Source organism: Pholcus phalangioides, unplaced genomic scaffold (genome assembly GCF_987345545.1).
Source record: "Pholcus phalangioides strain wild (caught in Gottingen) unplaced genomic scaffold, Ppha-v1.0 ptg000016l_1, whole genome shotgun sequence".
NCBI lineage: Eukaryota > Metazoa > Arthropoda > Arachnida > Araneae > Pholcidae > Pholcus > Pholcus phalangioides.
The window spans coordinates 3,080,941-3,107,901 of NW_028301609.1; the positions used below are offsets into that span (position 1 = coordinate 3,080,941).

General features: G+C 35.1%; 1 protein-coding gene across 1 annotated transcript in view; it reads left to right on the forward strand.

Annotated features, from left to right (window-relative positions):
- The window catches only part of LOC149074895 (neural-cadherin-like), a 345,557-nt gene that overhangs the window by 45,426 nt on the left and 273,170 nt on the right, over positions 1–26,961 (forward strand). Inside the window, exons 3-14 of the mRNA XM_089245836.1 lie at positions 1,995–2,186; positions 5,198–5,444; positions 5,583–5,799; positions 6,881–6,992; positions 7,256–7,648; positions 8,178–8,416; positions 8,564–8,689; positions 10,119–10,454; positions 10,771–10,961; positions 11,993–12,188; positions 12,621–12,803; positions 12,940–13,126. Coding sequence (XP_089101962.1) covers positions 1,995–2,186; positions 5,198–5,444; positions 5,583–5,799; positions 6,881–6,992; positions 7,256–7,648; positions 8,178–8,416; positions 8,564–8,689; positions 10,119–10,454; positions 10,771–10,961; positions 11,993–12,188; positions 12,621–12,803; positions 12,940–13,126 — 2,619 coding nt within the window. The remainder of the gene's footprint in view (positions 1–1,994; positions 2,187–5,197; positions 5,445–5,582; positions 5,800–6,880; positions 6,993–7,255; positions 7,649–8,177; positions 8,417–8,563; positions 8,690–10,118; positions 10,455–10,770; positions 10,962–11,992; positions 12,189–12,620; positions 12,804–12,939; positions 13,127–26,961) is intronic.

The following is a 26,961-nucleotide window of genomic DNA, read 5'->3' on the forward strand; positions in this document are numbered from 1 at the left end:
TCACTCGAAAAAGGGTTACTTTCCGGCACGAAAAGTGTCTCGTTATCTGAAGATCCACAGATACTGTATTCCCAATGCTTTGTATCACCCAATCAGTGATAATTTTCTCGATTAGACTATCTTCTATTTAAAACCACTTTACGACACCATAAAAAAAAAAGAAAACCGATTACGAAAAAGTACACAGTGAAATACAAATAGACAGAAAATACACGATTGATACGGCAATGTGTTAATGATGTATTATTGTGAGGGCACCGCTATACTTTTCGATTTAGCTTGCGGTGAGCCAAGGTCAGCAGAGCCCAGAGGGTGAGGAAAATAATGAAAAATTGAAAAAAAGAAAAGCTCTTCCCCAAGTGGATAGTACAACAAACATAGGGCTGTCGACCTCTGTTGTTGGAGCCAGTGAGATGGAGAAGAAAATATAAAAAAAGGTAGCATTTTGCTTTCCATTCTGCCTCCACATGCACGCCACATACAACCTCCGCCGCCAACCCAACCTCTGCATCAACAAAAAACCGAAAGGAATAAAAAATGCAGGTATATCCAAGAATAATAATGGAAGAAAGAGAAGAAAAAAAAAAAATCTCACTTGGGATGTTGGATGGAAGAAAAAGTGAAGGGCTTGTTGCTGAGGTCGAAAACCAGTTCTAGGTTTGGGCTGTTGCTGCCGGCCCCGGGAAGGAGCTCAAGATTTGCAAGGATTCCAACAACAAAAAAAATGGTCGAGACGGAGCAGCTGTGGTTCAGGCAATATACATACTTGTGTAAGATTTAAGTTCTAATGGACTTGTTCTGCTAGAATTTTGTGGTTTGTTGGAGAAATAAAAAGATAGCATGTGTTTTCTAGACCAGTACTCTTTTTTGCTTCATGATTGGTAAAGACGTTTGAGCCCTTGTGCGGGTGTTTGTATTCGAGAACTATTGGGTGGTGTGCGTTTCACGTACTTAAGGGTTGTATTCTTCAGGAAGTCCAATTGTAACTTTTTGAAATAAAATTTTATAAAGACGAAGCATTCACACATCTCATTATTAAGAACATTTTGAGCAAGCCTTTTTTTTATTTTTTTATTTTTTTTTTTGCTGCTACTCAGGTGGGTTTGGCGGATACTTGAATGACTGCCATTCACTGAAGTACAGGGTGTGCCCAGGATGGACCTTTGAGGGGAGCGCAAAGGGTTTGGGGGGGGGGGAGGCAATCTCTTCTAGAAAAATTTTGAGTTATCAACCTCCGAAAAAGAATTTAAAGTAACAAATAGATAAAAAATATCAGTTTTTGTTTCCCCTTTCGATATTTATTTGGAAAGTATTTTTGGTTTTTGATCATCTTGTGGGGCAGGAAAGGGGGGGCACGACTTCCTATGCCCCCCCATCTCCATTTAGGCCTCTGCTGATATACAGGTCAATTTTTTTATTAGGTTGAATGATTACTTGAATAGCTAACGTATAGTACCAATTGAGACACCCCCCTTCCCTTTCTTTTCCTAGTTTTTGTTTGATCACTGGTAAGGAAAACTATTCACATTTGAAAGATTACTACACAATATTTTTTTTTATTAAACATCGATTATATTCAAAGCGATGTGAAATGCTATTTACTTCTGATTCACGGAGAAGAGTAATGCAGTTCAAAAATGAATTTCTCATTTTTTTAATACAAATTTCATCAAAAATGATGTCACTGATTATAGACAACCATCAGAACCAATTCTGTCTCTACTTTTTCATCAGAGTAGTGAAGTGAATTGCTTTTCATTTTACGATATAAAACGATACTTAAATTTTCCATATTCACCCTTGAAACTTTTTTCTTTAACATGTATGAAAAAAATACTGTGTATACATTTAGGATTCTGTCAAACTTCAACATAAAATTATTCTTGCCAATCTTTTTTCCCCCATGTCAAATATTCGATAAAGTTTTGAAGTCAAATGATTAAGTGAATGCATATAAATTACTTAGTAAATTACATTTCTCTATTTCCTTACAGAACCTGACAGTCAAAGAATAATAATTCATGTGCAAGACGTCAATGATGAGAATCCTTACTTCATCAACAGACCTATGCCCATGCAGGCTGTTGTGCGACTTAATTCTCCTCCTGGGACTTCCGTTTTCAAATTACAGGCCAGAGATCCTGATTTGGACAGCAACATCAGATATTATTTGGTTAGGGATAGAAGTAAGTTATAATTTTTGTTCATTGACACCCTGGTACGTAAACATGAAAACATATCAAGAATCACATTTACATGAGCACAAAAACTCATAAGTAATAATAAAGTAATGGTACTTAGTTATGTAATAACTTTATAATTTGAACAGTTTATGCATTACAAACCAAAAAAACAGAACAAAAATACCTCGTGATAATATACATTAGGCTTTTAGGAATAGGTTAGAAAAAGTTGGTCAAAGCAAATTTTTTTGGAGCCGAGAACTTTCGTTTTTCTGAAAAAAAACGCTATGGAATATTTTTTTTACTTCTCCGTGACTTAGTGACCTCGAACTATAAATTGACAACCATAATACTTTAAAATGAATTGTTTAAGGCTGTATGTGGTTTTACTTTTCATTAATGCTTCTCAAATTCTAGGTATGGGTTTGGGGAATCAGCAGATATTTTTTGTGGGTATTTATTTGATGGAAGAATGACGTACAGAGTTGGCCCCGTTTAAAGTGATATCAACGGTTTCAGCTCGTAATACCGATTAAGTGGGTTATTCAATTATGCAGGGAATAATTGGATTGCAGTTTCCCCCGATTAGTACAGTTTGTATATTTTGGAAACTGATGAAAGATCAGCATTAATGAAGTTTCTGGAATAAATCAAACATCACAAAATGAAATGAAATTTTTTTCACTTCATTTAAAGAAGACATTGCAGGAAACCATGGCAAATTGTGGGAATTTCCTACTTCCGTCAAAAAAAGTTAGCGCCTTCTATGGGCCAAACAGAAACAAAATTAATATACAAAAATTAAATGTATTGAAGCTAAATTGGACACTACAAAGGCTTAAATTTTGGGTTTTTAATGAATTTCAACTTGTGATATTAATTTTTTAATGTTTATTATAATAAAAATATGTTTGTAGTTATTAATATGTATTAATAGTAGTTTGAATCTTCATATTCAGAAAAATCTCATGTAAGTGGTTCCAGAGGATTTTATCCGAATGAGTGAGGTGTATCAGTGAGGGTTGGCAAGTTTTTGCCATAGGTAGAAAAAACTGCTGTAAAAACCGTCCCTGCAATAAAAAAAACTTTTTGCCAAGTGGCAAAAATTGATTCTTCCCCTCATTTGTGCATGTGAGGCATTGCCCATTTGATTATTTTTTTGAATGCGAATATGATGGTTTCTAACACAAACGTTATAAAGAACACCTTTCTTTTTTTTTTTTCCTACTCTAGCTATAGCATACTTTCCTATGGGGGGGGGGGGGGCTCATAAATTTAATCTATGCTGTGACTGCAATCCAGTCTGGTAAAAAAGATCACATTAAAGTCTATATTTGCACTCTGAAATTTGCACAAATGAAAGTTGGGTGTTGAGTGCTCTGAATGTTTTGATAACACCTCTACCAATCCATTGGAGACAAGGAAACAACTTTCAGACATAAGTTAAAGTTTATTGAAAGTTGTAGACCAGGTGCATTGTCATCAAAGAGCAATACGTCAAATTATTTTTTAAACTTGGCACTGGACTTCAGGTATAAAATTGTGACCACCTCTGAAAAATGACACATACTAATAAAAAGCCTTACGATTCTGTTCTAAAATCCCAGCAAAGTTTTCATCTCTACATACTGTAAACTCTCAAAAATTGGTGCAGTTTCATTAAATATAATCTGATCGAATAAAACAAATTTTTATTGATTATTCAATGATTTCCACTATTTCAGCAATAATCCAGTGATTATACTTGTATTTCAGAAATGTGTATTTTTCACTGAAAATTATGTAACTCTGAAATTGTTCAAGTCTGGGTATTACCATACAATGAAACCTCATTACAAAGATGCTTGATATAGCAATAAATCCCTCTATAACACTTAATTTTTCTTGATCCATAGAGAATCATATCAAGATTTCACTGTCAAGGTTGGCAAGTTTTTTCCATAGGTGGAAATAACCATGGTATATAAATGAAAACTGTCCCACAAAGAATACATTCTTCCCTATCTATATGCATATGAAACACTGTTGTACATTTATTTTTCCATTTATTATGCAAATGACAAAGTTTTGAACTCAAATTTTGGTTTAATCAATAATTTTTAGGGTTGTACAGTTTTTGCTCAGCATGAAACAAATCGATGCTTCCCACATTTATGTCTAGATAATTTGAAAAAAAACTGATGCAAAAGAATTATATATTGTTATGAGTACCCTTCATTTGTAGAAAATATAACTGATTCTTCCTACAGGTCATTGTAATGGAATAATTCCTATAATGTGGGGTCACTACAACAATTATCGACTATATCTTCTATTTCTAAGTATATTTTTCACCAGATTACTTCACAATACAAGTGTAAAAAGTTGATTAGATTATGATTTCAAGTCTTAGTTGCATATAATACACATTGAGTGAAATATTTTTTTTATAAAACCATTTTTTTTCCAGTTTTTGCCAGTCTTTTTTTGCAATTTTTGCCAGCAAAATGCCTAACTCTGGTGTCAGTTTGTGTTACCCATTAAGTAGGGCCAACTGAATATAAACTGGCCAAAACCTATCAGTTACTCATCAGTGATGTATATAGGTATGTGCAGCATGCACACCTCCACAGGATGGGAACTTTTCAGGCAACAATGATACTTATAGTTGTTGAAGTATTTAACTGCACAGATATGTTAAATACCAATCTTGCTCTTGCTACTGTTACGTAAAAATTTCATTTAAATTTAATTTGAGATATCCATTATGTCAGAGTTTTGGAAACAGATATAATAGCTTATAGAAAGGTTTCAAATATCTTTAGCAATGCTTGCTATGCTGTGGGTGCTGAAATTGTTAGGACTATGAAATTTAATGGATGACTAACAAATAACTTTGTAGAAAAATGTTTTGATAAGTAATTTTTGGGAAAGCATCTAAGATTTTGTGTGTGTGAAATACACTATCAAAATATTAATTTAGTTTTAACTCTATTGAAGATTTGTTAAAAAGAAATATATACATAATATTGCAGCTAGTGGAAGGTTTGAGGTTGATGAAATGTCTGGCGAAGTTAGAACTGTTGGCGACGCTCCATTTATGCTCGACCAAGAATATGTTCTGTATGTGAAAGCCGAAGATCTCAATGGGTTGAGAGTGAATAACCAAGAACAGTCAACAGGAGAAGAAAGATTGTCCATCATTGGAGGAAAAAGGCCGCCACAATTTTTCATGCAGTCTTATTCTGCCACCATTCCAGAGAATAAGAAAAAGGACACAGAGTGAGTGCTGATTAACTGTCTCGTGGGACAAATGACGCTTATTCTTATGATAAATATGGATATATATTTGTTGTTGATTATTTTGACTAGAGGAAATCTCCATTTTGTTCCTACTAAATACTATTTTTTTGCTTCTAGGATTATTCAAGTAAAAGCCATGTCTTTTGCTAGTCGTCCTATTCGGTACACATTACAAGCTCAGGGTCAAGGAACAGGAACTTTCACAGTTGGTTCCACAGATGGCATAGTGAAATTGGCCAAGGATCTTGACTATGAAGATCTTAGACAACCAAAGGCTTATTCATTACTGGTCACTGCTACAGAGGATTCTGGCGGCTTTTCTACATCTGTTGATGTGAGTAGTGAGGATTTTATAAAATTAATGTTCATCATAAAAGAAAACATTATCAGATTTTATTTTTAAAAATACATATAATACATCTATAATTGTGGTTTAAATGAGCTGAGCTGTCTATAGCCTTAGCCACCCATCAGCAATTTGCAAAATTTTAGAAACTTTTTAATGAAGAGATGGGGAGAATTTTCTAAGCTCTTTCAAGGGTTGAAAATCTGCGTAGCTTTATGTGCAGAGACAGTGCTTGTAAAAAATTTCACCAGCTATTCATCATTGAGTTCACCCATGTCAAACATGGATCTTTAGATCCCACTTTTATCATGTCATTTAACCCTTCAATGGGTGAAGCCACATATATTCAGTCAAGACAACCTTTTTATTTTATCAACGACCAGCCCAGATATTTTGTAAATCTCATTTTTCATATGAGCATATTTTCTCTTCCTCTTTACTTTGCACCTGCTAAAAATCGGAAGAAAGCTTACTTCATTCAAAAAACATGACATTTTTTACAGTGGGGGGGGGGGGGGGGGGATAGTGCTTTCTTCTATACTGGTTCAAGGGTTAAGGAAATTTTTAAGGAGTATTGTTATGAGAAAACTATGTATAAATACTTAAAAAAAATATTCTGAAACATGTTATGATAGTTGTTTATTCTAAAATTTGTCACTGTTCAATTTTGCAAAAAAAAAAAAAAAGCACAGGATGCCCAAATGGCTGGTTAAGTAACTTTTTGAAATGAATGCCTTAATCCATTTTGTTTCCTTCATCTGTACTTCTGTCACTTTTCGCAGTACGTAGAGGAATATCTGAGCTTGTACTAATCTAGAAATTACCACATATTCTACCTCTTAATTGTGAAGATGTAATTATATATTGGGATCAGTTTTGACGATCGTTCCCAACCAGTGTATCATAACATTTGAAAGTTAAGGGAAAATTTATGATTGTGCATGGGTATCAAGAATGTCTGGTACTAAGGAGTGATAATGATCATCTTTATAATACATTTGATACTTGGTGAATATAAGTTTGTTTAATTGTATAAATTTCTCATGTATAATTTTTATTTTTTATTCAGCTGAACATTATCGTGTCTGATGTAAATGATAACATTCCAAGGTTTGAGGTTCCAGATTACCAAGCTCATGGTGTACCAGAAGATGTACCAATTGGCACATCTATTCTTCAAGGTAATTTGTTTCTTTTTTCATTAGAGCTGGTGAATATCTATCTCATTTTTATAAAAATTTATTCAGTTTTACATGATTTTTATATTTGTTTTTGTACATTGGCGATACCAGAAAAAAAAGTTGCTATACAATTTCTGCTTTGTTTGAAATTGTTTAAGGTTATTTTTGAACCACCATTTTATATAACAGTACATAAATAGTTACATTTTTAAATGTGTTTTTTAGGTTTGAAGACTAATACATATTTTTTTGTATTTTTTCAGTTTCTGCAACTGATGCTGACTCCGGAAAAAATGCTGATATTCAGTACTCACTTGACAAAGATGATTTCACAATTGATAGCAGCGGAGTTGTGTATTCTAATAAAAGGCTAGATGCTGATGTTATTGATACATACGTGATGACTGTTGTTGCTGTAGATAAAGGTGAACCACCATTAACTGGAAGCGCAACCATTCGAATCTACACAGAGAATAGAAATGATGAGCCACCGAAATTCAGTCAAGATGTGTACACAGCTAGCGTTGATGAGAATGCGGGACCAGGAACTCTTGTGGCTACTGTTGTCGCTAGTGATATTGATGGAGATAATGTAATATTTGGATTCACAGGAGGTGCAACCAAATCTGGAATGTTTGAGATAGACAAAAGAACTGGTGAATATGTTTTTAATGCACAAATTCTATAAGAAAATGATGTAATAAGTTTTGAACTTTTGATCTGCAATGTTACAGCTAAAACCCAGATTTTTTTTATTATGTTTTTATTTTTTGCTGCAGATAGCATGCTTCCTATAACAACTTTTTTATGATTTTGAAATTTTTTTCATTTAATTCAATTTCTCAGGTTTTTGTCTTTAAATTCCTTTAAAATATATGATATCCCTGACCCCATCAACCAACATCATTGAAATGTATATTACACAGAAATGAACTTGGAGTGATACATTGATAATTTTTTAGAAATGAACTTGGATGAATATGTTGATAATTTTTTATTCATTTTATGCTCATGCTCTCTTGTGGAATCCATGGGAATATTTCTCACATTCTGTGTTGTAAGTCTTTAGATAATTTTGAGTTTTGTCATTTGAATGACATTTTCAAAATGATGAAGACATTGTTACTCCTTACTGTGTGATATTGATTCATGTTACCCAACTAATTTTATTTGTGTGTATTATAGGTGTGATACGTCTTGTGCATAGTCAAATACACTTGGATAAGAACAAATATGACTTGAATGTCACTGCAAAGGATGATGGTGCTTGTTGCAAGAATGGTGCTTTGTCAACGCATACAAGTAGTGCTCTGGTTGTAGTATTCATCACAGATGTGAATGACAACAAGCCAGTATTTGAGAAATGTAAAGAGTATTTTCCCAAAGTTCAAGAAGGTGCTGACAGTGGAACATTTGTTATCAAGGTAAGTATGGTTTGCAGAACTTGAAATTATATATTTCACACATGCTGTTGTTGACTCATCCCTAAGGAATTTTATAATTTTGAAATGCTAACCACCTATATGTTAGAAAGCAAACTTGTTTTTAAATTATTTCGTGTAATTGCCTAGGTTGAAGCAACTGACCAGGATAAAGGTTACAATGGCCAAGTTCGATATTCTGTGGTGCAGCAGCCAAATCAAAGGGGTACAAAATTTATCGTGGATGAAATAACTGGTGATGTGAGAACCAATAAAGTGAGAAAATTTCTTAATCTCAATTTTTGTCGTAATTTAAAAAACTAATTGTTAATTTCTTTAATTATTAAATTTATTTTTGGTGATGATTTTGAAAACAGCAAAAAACATGATGAACTCAGTTACAATGTATTCATAAAAATGAATGTAATGAGTTTAATGTATCAAAAAGCATATTTTATTAGGTTAAAATTTTCAAAAAAGAAAAAGGAGAAATTATTATCAGATGAGACTGATTAAAATGCACAAATAGTCAGATGTATGTGTGAGAGGAAAAATTTTCCTCTTACTTGCATAGCAAATGTTTTTCGATTGAGTTGATCTTATTCAAGAACAGAATTTTTAGATAATCAAATATGCAGAAATTCAGAGGTGCAGCATTACCCATGATATTTATATACTGTAAAACCAGTCTAAGTTGGACGGTTATGGTTCTGTTAGAATCTGCCCATGTTAGGTGTCCAAGATATAGTGGTACATTAGGTTGTGAACATTCTTTGTTCACATCATGGTCAAACTCGATTCAAACCGTCCAATGTAGGTAGGGGTCCAGGATACAGAGGTATCCTAACTGATGGGTTTTACTGTATGTGAATATACGTTTAACAAACAGACAATTTAATTATCCTTTCCTTTGCAGCCCTATCACTTAGTTTTCCCAGCAGCATTAGTTTTGCGAGCTGCAATGTTATTGTTGCTCCAGTCAAGTAAAGAATTTCGAAAAACACACAAAAAAAGTTGTAAACTTTTTGAATACTTTTAAAATTTTCTTACTTTGCCACAATTTTCATCAAAATTATTTTTGGGCATGGCAATGATCTTACCATTGCTAAGGAAAAATGACTAATACACAAGTTAACAATTATAAAAAAACAAAGGTCGTGTAATCAAAGTTATACTGCATTCTTCAATTTTTTGAAGTTATTGTCCTCTTGTGTTAAAATGCGGAGATAAATACATTGATGCTTATTGATCATAAGACGAGAACAATGTTAAATAGAGAGAAGTGATGTCACTCTCTGCTGTTATTACAAAGTATGCAAGACTGGATACCAAGTAGATATAAAGTTTGAAAACAAAATTTACGTGAACAAAATTTACATTTCCTGCAGAGGCATGTGAATTTTCTTTCCAAACTTTATCTTCATTTCTACTTGGTATCCAGTCTTTCATACAGTGTTGGGTGTTTGATTTTGAGAGGACTCCAATCATAGATAATTCATACACAATTAAAATTTTGGCATCACTAAATCTATAGTCATTGCAATGCGTTCAGACATTGATAAAAGAATAAATATGAATGAATATTGATAGATTTGTGGGGATAAACCTATACAAAAGAAGTCAGAGTTTATTTTTTCCATGAATAAACTGCTATATATTATTGAAATTGTTATTCTCAACATTTTCTGGTTGAATATCTTTTCAGGTTTTTGACAGAGAAGGTGAGGATGGAAGATTTGTTAGTGTTACTTTAAAGGCTACAGACAGAGGAAACCCGCCACTTGAAGGTGTCTGTTCATTTAAAGTTGAGATAACAGACATAAATGACAATCCACCACTTTTTCATCGTTCATCATATCATGAGAATGTCAAGCAAGATACTCCTGTGGGGAATAACGTTTTGCGAGTTGCTGCTTCTGATGATGATGCTGACAATAATGGAGCAATCGTGTACAGTCTAACTGCAAGACGTAAAGAGGACGAGGCTTACTTTTCTATCAATCAGGATTCTGGATTCATTTCTCTGAGAAAAGCTTTAGATGTAAGCCTCCACATTTATGCATAGTCAGTTAGATTAAAATACTTATATAAGTCTGTGATTTAGTGAATTTGGTTAGATCTGGGTATGATCTTAACAGTAACTCTACCTAATCTGAATGAGTTAAAATGTTTTAAGTAGCTCCTGAACTATTTTTGGTGCCACAAGAAATAATGTATTTGTACATGACTTCTATCAATGTGGATGATACAGTTTTTTAAACATCTTTTCTCTATGAATTCAAGATCATTGATCCTCTTTTCAAAATGTATGTTTATTAGTATTGAAACTTACTGGAATTTGTAATTGGTCATTGTAGAAAGAAGTATACAACCTTCTAGCTCATGCTTCTGATAAAGGCATTCCTCCATTGAGGGCATCCGTAGATGTCGTCATTGAAGTTGTTGATAGAAAGAATAATCCTCCCATATGGGACCAGCCTATTTATGGACCAATTCCTGTGAAAGAAAACGTGCAAAGGGACCAAAAGATTCTGTCACTGAAAGCTAGGTGAGAGTAATTTGGATCTTTTATTTTGCAAAATTACAATCATTTTTGATTGAGAAAAATATTTGCTGGGTATGAAGTAATATCAAAGAGGAAAAAAAAGAGTTGGGAACAAGAAAAACATATTATAGTTTATGTACCATAGCTTATATATTTATAGATGGCAGCACCAAGTTCACATGATTTTGAGAATGTTTTGTACATTTGGTGGTCCTGTCTTCCATTTTAAAAACAAACCAATTATCAATTAAGTTAACTTAATTTTCATAAACTAAGCAAGTCCAATTTTTCATTACTTACATCTTCACAGACAGACAGAATTTAACTTTTTCTCGTCGCTGCCCAGCCCAAAGGGGCTGCCTGGCAGACTTACAGACGGCTCTTGCTAGCTATGAAGGGGGGTTATAAACAAGTTTGTGCGTGTTTGTGTAGATGTGAAGTGCTTATAAGTTAATAGAAAGAAAAAAAAAACATACTCTGATAAATGCTACCATCAGAATAGTAAAATACCAAAGATCAGCCAAACTTCATTAAAATGTTACTTTATGCAATAGAGCAGTTGATCAGTAAAATCAATAAACTACTTACATCTTTAAAAATTAAATTAAAATAAAATTTGTAAATTTGTAGTTTAACAATTAACTGTTTGATTTTAAATGAAAAATTTGCAAAGAAATATAATTTTTTTTAGTTTTTAAAACATTTTTCACAATTTTGAAATGAGCTAATGTCAATTCAATCAAAAAACAATGTGGTTTTTATTTTTTGCCCCATAGATGGCAGCACCACAATGATATGGAGGATGGATCCTTTTGCCTTCACATTATAGTGATGATTTAAGCTGCTTTCACTTAATCAATTAATTTAATTGAGTTTAATTGATTTGAAAAAACAGTCAGTGTATTTAATTCCTTCATCAAAGGGAGGGTATCTAAAATAATGAATAGTGACTTTTTTTCAGCGATTGTGCAATGAAAAAAAAAACCCTTTTAATCATGGATATAATAAAACATCATTTTAATCATCTCTTTTAGCTCTGGGATACCAGATAATCCGACTGTGTTTTACACATTGATAAAAGGTAGTACTGAGCAAACTAATGGCAGAGATACCTTTTATATAAAGCAGTATACAGCCAATGCCAACAGAGAAACATGGGCTGGATTATACGTCAATTATGAGTTGGACTATGAGAGACTTCAGCAATATAATTTGACGGTCCGCGTTGAGGTAAGTAAGAATTCAGTTACAGTTACTCGTATGATGGTAAGATATGGTGTAACTATTATAACCAATCCCACTGACCTACTTGATGGCAGATCTCTCAAAATAGGTTTTAAGACTATGTATTAGTGGCTCCTGCAAGTACTAAAAATCCTTGCTCCCGTTTAGGGCATTCAAAATTTTCTCAATCCTCCCCATTACTTATCCCTTATTATTATCCCCCATTACTTATTCCCTACTTTTATCATAAATCATAAGAGTAAGATTACTGATGAGTAGTTTTGCAAATTATGAAGTTCCTCTGCCTTCCCAAAGAAACTTTGGCAGCAGCTCAGAAAAGGAGCACCTCACAGTTTTAAAAGACCCTTGTTACAGAATATTTGATCTAATTCAAGTTCAGTTATAAGTTAATTATGAAATGTTTTTTTACTTCTCCAGAATAATGGTGCACAACAACTTGCCAGTGAAGCTACAGTATTTATTCTTGTTGAAGATGTCAATGACGAGATACCTTTGTTTATTGAACAAGAGCAAGAAACCGTGCTTGAAGGAATGCCTATCGGAACAAAAGTGACACAAGTAAAAGCAGTTGATAAAGACGGAACTCACCCCAACAACATGGTACATTTTGTTTTTTTTCAGCAATTTCTCAGTCTTTGGATAATCAAATTTCAATTAGGTAGCTGGATAAAAATGTTTCAGCTTCAACTTATTTCCAATAGGGATGGGAACTGGAACAAATATGTTATTATTTCAGGTGTATTACTCCATTGAGCCTAGCAGCAATGAAACTGCAAAGTTCCGCATCGATCGTAAAACTGGTGAAATATTCACTCTACAAGTGTTTGACAGGGAAGAACGGCAATCATATGTGATAAACGTAAAGGCTGAAGATGGAGCACCTTCTGCAAGACCGACCTCTTCACCGAACGAGCATAATTCAGGTTAGTTTTTCTTGTAAGTTTTATCCAAAATTTGAACATTGTCACAGTTATCAACGAATTGCTGTAAAAGGTAGGCTATTGCGCACTTCTGCCTTGCAGTATAGCCGTAGCTGAAGGATTTTCATATTTTTTGATTGACTGAAAGAAAAGCATGTGGGAGTTAACCGTTGCATAGACGAATAAAAGATTCAGCCATTTCTCCACTGATTACAAATCAAGCCAACAGAATTCTATGTGGCTAGGATGTGGAAGCTCATTGTCAATTGTGAAAATGAGGTACTGTGGCTGGGTTCCAACATCAAAAATATATCAGTTCATTTTTCTTATTGCTGTCTAGAAAATAAATACAGTAAAATCTTGGCTAGTCGTCACCCTAATAAGTCCTCATTTTTCTTTGGCATCATCTAGCTTTCATAAATAACAATGCTATTAAATCTTTTTTACTCATCACTAATTTAAGTTAACTTGTCACTATGAAAAAGTTTTAAATAGAGGAACGGATGACTTATATGGCATTCTTTAAAAAAGTTTGATAGCAGCATATATATTGTCATATGTTCGTAAGCGACCAGAGAAGCCTTATGTATCAAAGCAGAAGAGCTCAAATGACAAAACTGACACAGAAGCAGTTCATTTGCTGACTAAAAAAAACTAAATTTTTAGAAGCGTTAGGGGCTGTTCGATTAGAACCTGATTTTTGCATGGGCCAGGGAGGTATTTTCCAAGAGCCACCAGTCATTTGGGGGCTTCAGATTTGAGTAAAATATATTTGTTGACAAACCAGATATTTTCCCCATGTCAAAATCAGGCCCTGTATTCAAGATTATCTTAGCTTGGTACCACGAACTACTGATGAGAAAAATGTAAAGTACTGAAATGTGCTGGAGAAAACGTTAACTATCCTAAGAGTTGCTCTGATACATCTAAATTGAAACAAAATTAGAATAAATCGTAAGTGTATTGCATTAACCTATAAAACTCAAAGGCAAAAAGTCATTGTTTCTTTATTTTTAAATTTATTGTAATTTTACATGTATTTTCATAAATATAATATTTTGAAAAAATGCAATATTTAAAGTACTGAACTCAAAACTGATGACACTTTGAGTAAGTCGTCACTCTGTTTAATCGTCATATTTCTCAAAAACATGGATTAAAAAAAAGAGCATTATATGGAGGTTTTACTGTACATCTGGTTTTTTTGCTCCACACTCATAAAAATAATTTTTGAAAATATTTTCTTTATAAGTCATTATGAAGTGTATTTTTGTGAGATTGGTTTGAATATAGAAAGCATGAAGATTATTTTCTATGGATGCCACTGGACATGAAAGAACTTCGATATATCGAAGAGAAAATGCACAATTTATTTCGAACGTTCAAATTTTTTGTTAATTATCAAATCTGTCATTTTATCAAACTTTTTATCACTATAGCCTGGAAGTTCAGCCAAAATGCTATCAATTCCTTTTTTTGCTTATATTCAATTTTTTTTCGTTGTAAACAATGTTATTTTTTAAATTTTTCTGCTGTAAATGCCTATTTCGATGTTGTATTATGCTTATTTATACATTTTAGAAGCCAGATTCTGTATAACTAGGATATTTTTAGCATGAAGAACTTCAAAATAACTTTTTTATTTTAAATCTTTAACTCTTAGTATTAATTCATATCAGCTGACAGGGTTCTGAGACCCATATTGGTTTGATTTTATTTTTTCTAAACCATAAATGTATTGCAAACAACAATGACATGTTGTATCAGATATGCAAAAATCATCTTCAGAATGTGAGATATTTTTCTCTGAAAACGATGCAAACTAAATGAGTACAAAGTTCAATACTTGAAAATTTTGAGAAAATGTCTTTATTATGAAAATTCTTTACAAGAGATTAATTCCATATAAAAACGTTATACCTACAAAGTTTTCATATAATTCTTAAATTTCAGCTTGCACTATGTTGCTTGTAAAGAAATTATATACTGCACTAGCTGTAACGCCTCGGTTCGCTCGCGTGAACTTGGTCATCTGAAAATTGTTCTGCAATCCCCTACATAACATTTGCACCCTATTGAGGGTTAAATTTTCAGAAATCCTGCCATAGAGAGTGAGTGATTATAGCTTCTGCTGTTTGAACTGTGATGATTGCCCCATATAACCTTAGAAACCCTCTTCTTCCCCCCCCCCCCCACATAGATGTTGAATTTTAAAATATCTCTTTAGAGAGTTTCTACATTACAAACTAAAACTCACCAAATTTCATAATTATAGCTTCAGTAGTTTCGGCTAGGCATAATTTCTCTGTGTAACCTTTGAACCCTCTCATGACCCCCTTAGGAGGTGAATTTCGAAAAACCTTTTTCTAGTGGGTCTTTCCTTCATGAAATGAAACTGACCAAATTTCATATTCATAACTTCAGTGGTTTCGGCTCGGCGATGATTAATCAGTCAGGACATGTCATTATATATAGATTAAGTATCTGGTTATATCTCAAAGTCCGACTTAACCTTGAAAGTCCACAAATGGTTTTTTAGCATAATAATATCAACTTAGCTTATAATGCAATTCTTATCTTTTATTGAAAACGGTAAATTCGATGATTGCAGCCAATTTTTTTAGCCATTATTTCGACCCTTAATATCATAGCTTTTAGTTACTATTTCCCCCCTCCCCCCATTAATTATAAATGCTTTTTTAGGCATTTTTAGTGCTTTTTTGGCTGCCTACTATTTTTGGTGCCTAAATTTCCGGGCTGTATCATAATTTCTATGAACTTCATTAGAAGTGCTGAAAAGTCAAAAGCTACAGAAAAGCTTGACTTCCTGAAAAAATCGGCACTCTGATGAGAGAAGTAAAATCCTTTCAGAAGATTTTCCATTAAAATATGTTCAAAAAATAATTTTTAAACAATTTCTTATTTCCACATCTGATTGAGCATGATGCTGCTACAAATTCAGATTCACTTTTATTCTTACCGCTAGTTTTTTTTACATTTCCATGGAGTTCAATTTCTAAAATGGATTTCTTAATGAAATTATTTTAAGTTAAAGAAAAATGTTTTAAGAGTTGAATAAAAATTCAACATCACACCCCCCCTCTCTATTAATCACTTAAACGCAGCAACTCATCGAGAAAATGTGATAACATCCACTCTTAGGTGACTCGTCTCTAGTCGAACAATTTTCAAAGTAAATTGTTCGAAAGTTCGTTCTTTCTCGTTAAAAAAAGTAAATCATTCTTGACTGGAAGTTGAACACTCGATACTCCCTCCAGACATTGATTGCGGAGGGAAGCGTCAAAGTAAGTTTCAGAGTAAAGTGCCACGTTATTAAAAGTTGACGTGACTCATGTCTTCAAGAGAATGCTTTTGATCGATTTTATTAGTGCCTTCTATTATTTGCAGCCTCCTTTTTTTTTTTCGTTTATTATCTACTAACGTTAGTAGAGATATTTGGTCTTTGTGGTAAATTTTCTCCCCTTAAAAAAAATTGCTGCTAAGCTAATAAGATGCTCCGGCATATTTTCTCTTCTTCGCCTCTTGATGCATTCCTCGATAATGGTGGTTTTACTCCTTTCACATCAGGAGAGTATATATAACCGGGATTGAATCCGTCCTACTTGTTCTGTTATCAATCAATCCTAAAACTCACTCCCCTTTTTTTGGCGTCTTAACTTATCAGGTCAACAAGAAAAGCCGCTTTGAGTATATTGCTTTTCGTTATCTCCGTTGCATCGTTATAAAAAGTAACGGGAAAAGATGCGCGTCAAAGTTATTGCCCGTCTTTCTTTCCCGTGCTTCCTCACTGCAGCGATATTGCAGCGATTTAGCAGCTGAGCTATCGTAGATAAGACCTTATTACCGAGAATCCTCTCTGAACGAATCAATTACCTTGACATCGATGATCATTAACTCGCTTGTCGATCTTTGACAATTATACTTTGCGATCGATCATGTTTTCATTTCAAGAAAGGAGTACCTGGATATCCGATTTTCATCAAAATTCATCAATGTAATTGGAAATTTTTTTTACAAAACGGCTAGTCCGATTAATCGATTCGGTTAATCGATCGATTGTTAATCGCACTTGAAAATTTTAGTTGAGTTAATCGACTAGAAAAATCCGATTGAATTTCGATTGAAATATTCGCAAAAAGTTGGTAATTTAACTTGATTTAGTGAACGAAACAAATTACCGGGGATCCCGCTCAACGTTTTTCAAAAACCGTGATGGAAAAAACGTTATAAGCGGGAGACACTTTAAATGGGAAATCTTTGAGAATGTTGGAGTTGGGACCACATAAATACTCAAATAACTCGTACTAAGCGTGATGAATGTTATAAGTTGCAATGTTATGAGAGGGATCTACTGTAGATGTCTTAAATCATGTACGAATGTAACATTTAAGATAAGGGACCATATTTAAAAATATTTGAATAAATACAGTGAAACCTCGCCTCAATGATACGCGATACAACGATAAATCCCTGTATAACGGTATTTTTCAAATCGTATTTGGAATGGCCTATAGTCGAATGTTAAACTCCTCGATACAATTTCCTTGTATTTGTGTAACTCCGTCTATAACGACATTTTTTGATGCTACAACGATATTTTTGATATTTCGCTCAAATTCACCTTCAGTAAACTGCATTTTAAAATTCCTCATCAGTTTTTCGTGGGTTTCCAACAGCATCGGTATTTTGCAGTATTCTGCCCTTTTATAGTGTTAATGAAGTTGCCGTAAAGCTACTTTCTGTGTAGTATACAGGGCCGCAACTGGGGGGGGGGGGCAAACGGGTCTGATGCCTCGGGTGCTAGACCAGAGGGGGAAGGCGCAAATATCACATTTTTATCCCCCTTTCAACATTACTGACGGCGTCAAAATACGTGCTTGCCCAGGGTGACCAAGCGTCTAGTTGCGGCCCGATAGTACACGAAAGTATTAAGCGCTAGATTACTGCAGGTTGAAGCAACTATAATTTTGTTCATCTACTCATGAATAACAATTTTTTTAATGTGAGCAAAAACTTATGAAGGCATTTTATGGTGGTACTAGCAATGCCAATTCAGAAGAGGCCAAAAATAGCATAAATTTGGTGGCGACCGATAATTCCTTCCTCTCAATATAACGATAACCTCTCAACACACACACGTTTTTTGGTCAGAAGAGTATCGTCATATCGCGGTTTCTCTGTATTATTTTGATAAAATTTTTCGGCATAGGAAAAAAATACAAGTCGATTCATCGGAAACTTGTGATTTCAGTGTCAAATTGAGTTTGATAGGAGTTTTTAAGAACATACGACTAAAATTTTTTTTTCTCCACAATGAACATCGGTTTTCGTATTCGTGAAGCATCAGCTCTCCGAACTCTCTAGTACAATTTGATAGCAGTTTTTAGGAAAACAAGTAATAGCAAGAAGGTCGTAAATGGTTTCAAAATCAGTAACATCCAAAAATAACAAATTTTCTAAAGAAACTGAGATTCAAGTGAAGAAATTCCATGAATTGACTAAATACGTTCAGCATATTGCTTCACGCGGGGTGGCCAGCATTTCTATCCATTCCTTTATTTGTTACTGGCCGCTAGATAAGTTTCCCAAACTTTTTGTTTCACGTTGGTCCCCCCATCCCCCTTCAGAGAAATATTCTCTCTCATCACCTCCCCCCACTCAATGAATCCAACCCATAAAAACGTATGTTGCACTTGTAGTTTCCATCATTAGTATATGCGGCGTGCATTTGAAAATGTTCGATTAATCAGTTGATCAATCAAAAATTTTTATAATCGATTCCCAATATACGATTTTCATTAAAATTCATCGATGCAATCAGAAAGATTTTTCTTAGAAAAACATTTCGGTGGAAATAGGTATTATCTTTTATAGACGTTGAATATTTTGATTAGCAATTTCGTTTTCTTTTTCTCTTCGCATTTCTTATCGTTGATGAAATAAATTTTTTTTTTTTGGTCGACATCGATTTCTTTAACGTTTTCGGAAACGGTCTTGTCAGATAGAAATCTTTTTGTTACGTAAATTACATTCAAGTAAACGACGAAATGTTTCTTTTTTCTTTAGGGGGGAGAGAGAGATGACATTTCAGACAAGTTTGATAACGGATTGAGAATTGAATTCATGAAAGTACGAGTTCCGTTTCGACTTTCGATTCGATCATTGTCTAAAATTAAGGAAAGAAAGAGTAAAAATGGGAATAAAACGGTTTTCATCGCTTCAAACAGACTAAACACACACGTACGTTCAAATTGATTTGGCATTTTTAAAACGAATTCAGTTTTTTAAATGAAATTTTCTGAGTTACGTCAGTGCATTAAACCGTTTGATTAAATTACTGTCTCCCAAAATCTCTCCCGATCGGCGATTTTCTTAGTTTTTCCTTTCAAAATTTCGTATTTAATTTCGTTTGCACAGCGTTGTTGGTCACAACGTTTGATCAGTGTCTTGATGGCCATGTTTTTATTCATTAAACTGATGGATTCGATTGTGTGTGTCTGAGAGGGTATGAGTGAATAGAAATCGAATGGTGGTGTGGAGAGACTTCAGAGAAAGGTCGTTGCTTTATTATGGTAATTCGGAGGACCCTCGGGCCATCAATAAAACTTAGTGTTCTTGATTCTGCACTGTTCAAGCTATACCAGATTTCGAATCGTTTGTTTTTTGTCGATGATTTCTATCTTTTGTTTGCTACCTTCATTGTTCGTCGGCGAGAGAGCTAATTAGACAGAAAATTACGCGACTTTCTTCAAGAAAATATTTGAACTATTCTAACTCAAATGTGAGGACTCCAAATTATTATTTTTCCTGATGTCGTCGTTGAAATTGTTCGCAGATGTAATTAACGTTTGGAATCCTTGTCAGAATTTATTTTATTTTTTTGTATTGTAGGAGCAACTGTCCGTCAGGCGCGGATTGAGGACAATGTGATGGGAGGCGCGAATTGTATCGGTTCGTTTGATCGTCCTGTATTTTACGGGACTGACAAAATTTCCCCCTATATTATTCGGCTATGGGAGGGGCGATCGGTCCCATAAATCCCGTGGATCCACGCCTGAGCGAAGGTAGGCATCTTCAGCTGCGAATTGAGTGGAGGCAGGCATTTTCACACACATGGCTGCGAATTGAGTGGAGGCAGGCATTTTCACAGTTGCGAGTGGAGCGGCGGCAGAGATACCTTCAGCTACGAATAGGGTGGAGTTAATGCGGAAACACACTACACTGACGTGACGTGATAATCACATCACGTCAGAGACTTTGTGAATTCTGATGGGTGGAAATTCTGTGACGTTAAATTATATGACGTGAAATTCACGTCGTCACAGAATTTTCACGAATTAGAATTCGCAGCATCTCTGACATGACGGGAAATCACTTCACGTCAGCGTAGGGTGTTTCAACCTCTAGGCGTATATAAGGTGATGTGTCGGAGAAACGCTTGATGTGCAGGTGCATCAAATTATCCATATTTTATGGGACTGACAAATTTTCTCCATATCTGCTTCTTTGGAGCCTCCCCCCTCAGATCCACGCTTGCTGTTCGGAGGGGGGGGGGGGGAATATATGTGTCTGTTTCGTCAAATTCACGCCTTGACTTTTTTGAACACATTTTCAATGTTACGGGAGGGGTCGCCCCAAAATGCATACTTTCTCGGCGGGCGAAATGCATTTTTGTACCTTGTGGCGGTCCTGGATTAGGTTCCAAATCTGAGTCGTTGGCTGAATGAGTGACTGTTGCATCCAAGGCTGGAAATACGAGCGTTTGGGCGAGTCTGGTGCCGGACCTCGAACCCACCGAATCTTCATCCATTGCGTTTAAAATTAGGGCGCCATAATGAGTTCTTGCCCTATCTGAATTAGTATCGAGTCCGAGGCCTTGGTTACATCACATTGCAATGTTATTCCTATCGTTCACGAACACAACGATGTTTATAACGATGTTATAGCATCCAAAAATGTTGGATATTCATGAATTTGACACTCATTCAATGATTAGTATTAATCACTTCACGTACAAGCTTTTGGCAACAAATTTGGATTATCTCTATGACGAATCGGCAATTGATTTGGTAACTCCGTCCTAACCTAATCGCACGTTAGAAAAAAGGAAGGAGAAAGGAATAAAATATGTGTGCTCTCCCTATGTGTTCTCTTTCGCTCCTACATGTGTAGTAGAAAGATACATTATGGGTGTTGAAAAATCATTAACGGGTATACAAAGAGAGGAGGGAAAGAAAAATCGCCTTCTGTCAGTTGATAGGGTTACGATAAAGCTTCGCGATGATGGGGAGAGAGAGAATAAAATAAAACTTGTTTAAATTTATTCCCATTGGCGTTTGGACGCAATATTACGTCCGTGATAGTAAAGGGGTTACACCAGTTTTAGGATGCGTAGGACTTGGCACGCGGATGCTCATGCATCCTTGCTAATCGAGAAAGGTTGAAGATTTTGGGCAGATTGTTCAAGGTCGCCTTAATTTACGTCCCATCCATTCACGGGTTGGGAGCCTCAGGGCCATTAGGGGACTTACGATGATGAGATATGGTACTACGATTACTTATTTTAGGAGAAAAGAAAATATGGTAGGCAGGTACTTCGAGCTAGGTAGGGACTTCAGGACATCACTTGGTTCAGGAATCCCATGGTGGTATTTATACGGCCCCCAGATGAATATGTATTTAGTCGAACGTGATGCCAATCATATACAGGAAAAACGTTATTTAACTTAGCTAATATATACTACTACTACTTAACCGTACATGCACCTCGTACACATTCCTCTACGTAATTTCTAACGAATCGGCACATGCCGGAATGCGTATTCTGAGTGAGTGTATGGTCGGTCCTAGCATATTTATGTTGAGTTGTGCGCTTGTTTCGTGTTCGTGCTCCCATCTGTCTTCCATTTTCTGAAGTAAAGATGGGAAATGTTAGAATTTTCATTTTATTTTAGTATCGTGTTATAGGTCTGCGTGCTCTCTGCGGAAGCTAATTTATACTGTAATTGATCCGAGACGAAAAACGTTGGACATTTTTTTAATTGACGTAATAAGTACTCGTTAGTTCGAATTTCACTAGTGAAAGCGAACTTATGCGTCAACTTTAATTATTTATCAATTAAAATGTAATTTTCAAGAGAGGCGATTCTCGATTACTCATATCCACTCACTTCTCTTGCCGAGCGAAAAAAAAATCCAAGGTGCATTTTCAATTCTTTAGTAGCAATTTGGGTTAATAAATTGAAAAACTACGGAATTTTCATCGCTTTGAAAAAGCAAGTAGCAAGATTCTGATGGATGGAAGTTGACCAAAAATATCGCGGGTGATATTCATAAATTTCCAAGACAAACGATTATTCATTTTAACAGATTTTTGTATTTGTGAATAAGAGGTTCTGTCTTAAAAAGAGAATTTCTTGATAAATTGCTTTTCTTTGCGAAACGTTTATCAACAGGTTATCATGGAAAAACGTCGTTAAAATGTCTGGTCCTCTGGTTTTTCATTCTCGAACTTTTTCTCGCGTGTTAAATTCGCTATTATACTTTCTTTCCTCGCCCCTTTTTTCATTTTCTTCTCTAAAGAAGATAGTCGTTCCCTTTCTGTTTAGTTTCTTGTTATTTCCCGATAGAAAAGAGCGAGCTTGGTCGTACTGTTTCTACCACGCGGAGGTTATTAAGCGACGGAGACTTCTACAACATCTCTGTATCTCCTTTTTTCTCGAAGGGAATGGAAAACATATTATTCCGGATGACTTGGGCTTAACGCGACATAGAAGAACTCTTGTTAAATTTTTTTTTTGTTGTTTTAAAGTTTTCGCAATCGATTTTGGAATTACGTATGGGATTTTTTTGTTTTTGTCACGATGTAATCAGGTGGGAAAATTCATTTCGATCCCCCGCCATGCCCTTATCACAATTTTTTTCCCGCTATTGTTTCGTCTTCATTTCTCATTCTAACTTGTCCGTCGTAACCCGAGGCATATTTTTCTTTTGTTTTAACAATTCCCAACTCCCAATTTTTCTACTCCGCTGACGTATACGAATTCCGGGGATACTTTTTGCGTGTGTATGTGCGCGATGTCTTCGCAACTATTTTTCTTTTCGTCCCTTCGAGGGTTTTAAAAACTAATGGTTTTTATTATTATTTTTTTAAATAACGAATAACAAACATTTACTAAAGATTTTTTTGTATACGATTGTTTTTTTTCTCCCTCGTTATTTGTTCGTTTGGATGTGTATTTTTTTCAACTATTCGTGTCCTGGGAATGACATTTTTTTTCGGTTCAGTTGTATCATTAAGCTATTGATGCAGATGGTTTACGTTGAAGTTTTCACTTCGGAATTGTTTTTATAGCTGTCAGGTCTTTTTTTTTTTTTAGCAATATGTTTGTCTTTGATGGGCTGTCATCTATAAAAAGACTAATGGATCTCTGTCCCGAAGCTTCGCTAAATATGTAGTGCTTTCTCAAATGGCGGAGAAAATAAAGTTATCAAATGCATTTAAATTACAATTTTTCGCCGTATGTGTGGAATTCAATAATGTTGGAGTTAATTTGGAAAAAAGGGGCGAAGTTCTGATGAATTTCATCGGGGTTTGAGAAATCTCAGGTGGCAGGAGATGATAGTCGCCAGGTATGGTGCCATTAGTTGCGAATTATTTTCCTAAAATCTCCGAAAAATCAGTCATAATTTTCTTCAAGGATTACTATTGTTTTGCCATTTCATATGATTTCATGAAGGGTAAAAAATTCAAGTAGACTTCATTGGAAAAACGGGACATTTTTATTAGAAAAAAATCAAGACAAAAAGGGTCATATGGTCACTGTGGAATACTAAAAAAACCAATTACTCCTGTTATTTGTATGTCATTTTTCTTCTGTGACATCGACTTCTATGTGAAACATTTCATCAAGTGCTAAACCACAGATTTTTCAAGTCTAGGAATTGGCACCTATGCTTATTATACATATTCGTAGTTTTATTTTAATTTTTCGTTACGTATTTTCCATTTAATTATGTAAGTTTGGTAACTCTGTACATTTTTTTCTCGATTCGTCTAGCCCTGTATTTCGTCTTTCATTTTATTTGAATATGTCTTTTAAATTTGCTATCCCTGACTGAGAGAACCAGATGTATTTCTGAAAAGGTGTGACGTGACGGAAAGATTTTTAACGCTTATCAAGAAATACAGTGACACCCCTCTTAACGGTCGAGCCGGAGATGCGGCCGCACCTTTCTTTTACGGCCAAATAATTCTTATTCAAAGGGCTTCAATACTATACCCCCTTTTAACGGTCATCCATTTTTTACGGATGAATTATTTTGTGCCTGTGTCCGCAAAAGAAGTGTTTTACTGTATACGGGTATCATCTACGAATTAATCTTGTTTAGATAAACCAATGAAACCCTGTTCAAGTACGTCAAACTGATTGTAATGTGCAGGGAAAAGAAATATGGTGTAAGAGGAAATTATACAGTATATATATTTCAGGAAGTAATGAATTGCAGTTAGAAGAAAATTGTGTGTGATCGTAGATCTCGTTTAGAACGATCCAATGATACCCCATTTATGCGAAGTGAATACAGTCGACGTTCGTTATGACGACCCATCGTTCGATGGAAAATGGACTTTATATTGGGAGATCATTGTATCGAAAGTTCGAAAAATCTTGAATTTGGACAGACTAAAAAATTATATTATAATGTTAACGAAATAATCACAGAAGTAGATTAATTGCATGCATGGATTTATGTACCAAATTCCCCATTATCAAAGATCAAGGTCAAATACAATTTTGGATTACGGAAAACGCGTAATTTGTTAATTTCTTAGGGGGGGGGGAAATCGGAGCAGAGCTGAATTTGGACTTAGTATTGGATTAAATGGTCTTTGTGGGTCATTATATTAGGTGAAAAATAACATGGGATATGGGCAGAAAATGTAGGACTTCAGAGCTGTACGTCTTCACGTTTTAACTAGCCGTATCACGCCGCAATGTGTTGTAAACGGAGTGTTCACGTTTAAACTAGAGGTCTCCACGATACAGCCTTTTTTTTCCTGATAATACGAATATTATGTTAATGTGGGCTCAAACTTTTCTATAATTTTAGTTAATCGAATCTAACAATTCGGAAAATAAACATTTTAATTTCAAGAACGCGATTAAAAAAAAAATATGTAATTGATGCTATGTGTACAGCAAATTAAAGCGCGTTACCATCAAAATGTTTCCGCGGAACTTTAATGAATTTTCTTGTACGTAGGACGGGCGAAAAGACTGACTGTACTCCCATTACGTATTCATGAGTATGCAGATACCAGCATCACTTCCGACATTTTAAATGATCTAATTTATCAAGGGTTATAAAGTGAAGGTTCCTTACTGCTTGGCATCAACATGCAAACGAAGGCAAAAGCTTCCTTTTGGGCGGACAAAAGCGATCATGATTACATGACTTTTCGCGTGAGAAGTCATTAACATCTTTCACCCCCCACTCTTTCGGTGTATCTACGTAATAATAACGCCGCTAAAACACAACATTTATGCATATAATACTACTGTGGTTACACGAGTATGAAGGAGAGGCCGAATCATTATCGTGGGAAGCGTCAGGCAAGGTTCCTCCAAAGATCTCTCGGGGTGGTTGGGCGTCATCAAGGGCGAAAAAATATCCGAAATATAATTAGACTTTTCTGTTTCTTTGAGCCAACAGCTGGTGATTCGTGTCAAGTTTCATTACCAGAGCTCTTATCGTGAAATTGATCACGGAATTGAAAGGCAAACATTTCTAATGAATTAAAACGTGATTTATTCTTAAAAACTCGGGTATAGAAATTGATTCGAATTTCTTTTCTTCACTTAGAATACCATCGTTTCTTCTGCACACGTTTTCAGTTTCCCTAGGCTAGGGGTTTTGAACGCAATGGCCCGCGGACATTTTTTGCCGTGGCCCAGAGAAGGCAGGCTTTCACGGCCGGAGTTTGTAATAAATTTCGTACCTTTTCAGGGGGGTGGGGAGCTGTTATGCCTTGTTCCAGGCTTCTTTGAAGCAGATGTTTCGTCCATTACTGCGGTGGACATTTTCAACGCGGTTTGCGAGGAGAGGAAACGATCTCCTTGGATGACCGTTGTCCACTGACGCTTTTGCTGGAGACGCAGAACGATCAACTTCGTGGTTGAGACGCCGAGCAAGTGACGTGCTGATGTTGATGTGACGGCTTCTGATTGGGTGGTTGCGGATCGGAGTCTTTAAATTCGAATTGGAGGGGGAGGGGGTCCGATGATCTTGGTATTTTGGATTATTTTGCCGTACGGATAATAGGGTTCCATATCTTGCTCAAGTGCAGACCTTCTTCCTTCCTGTTAAAATTATCTTTGTGCGCTTAATGATCTCAATAGCTTCGCGATTAGTCGGCAGTAGAAGCGTGTTTCTGAAGAGAGGATATTTTCGATTTGGCCAGCAAATGTCGGATAAGTTGCTCTAGGCTATGGTTTATACCAGTGGTACGCAAACTTTTCAGTCAGCGGGCCAGATATGCGGTATATCTGTCTCTTGTATCGGACCAGAAACTTTTATGTATAGTGAACCATATGACCCGTATTTTAAGGGACATTTCCCTAATTTTGGAGTTCCAACTTTCTTTTTAAAATTTTATGTTTTTCTCTTATTTTCAGAGGTTTAGTTGGAAGTTTTGAAATCAAGAAGTATGACTTAGGATTTTTTTTTGTGACTCGACTGTCATATCTCATGAACATAATCATCTCACGTATTTGTCAGTTTTTGTTTGGTGATTTATAAATCGTCACCCATTGCGT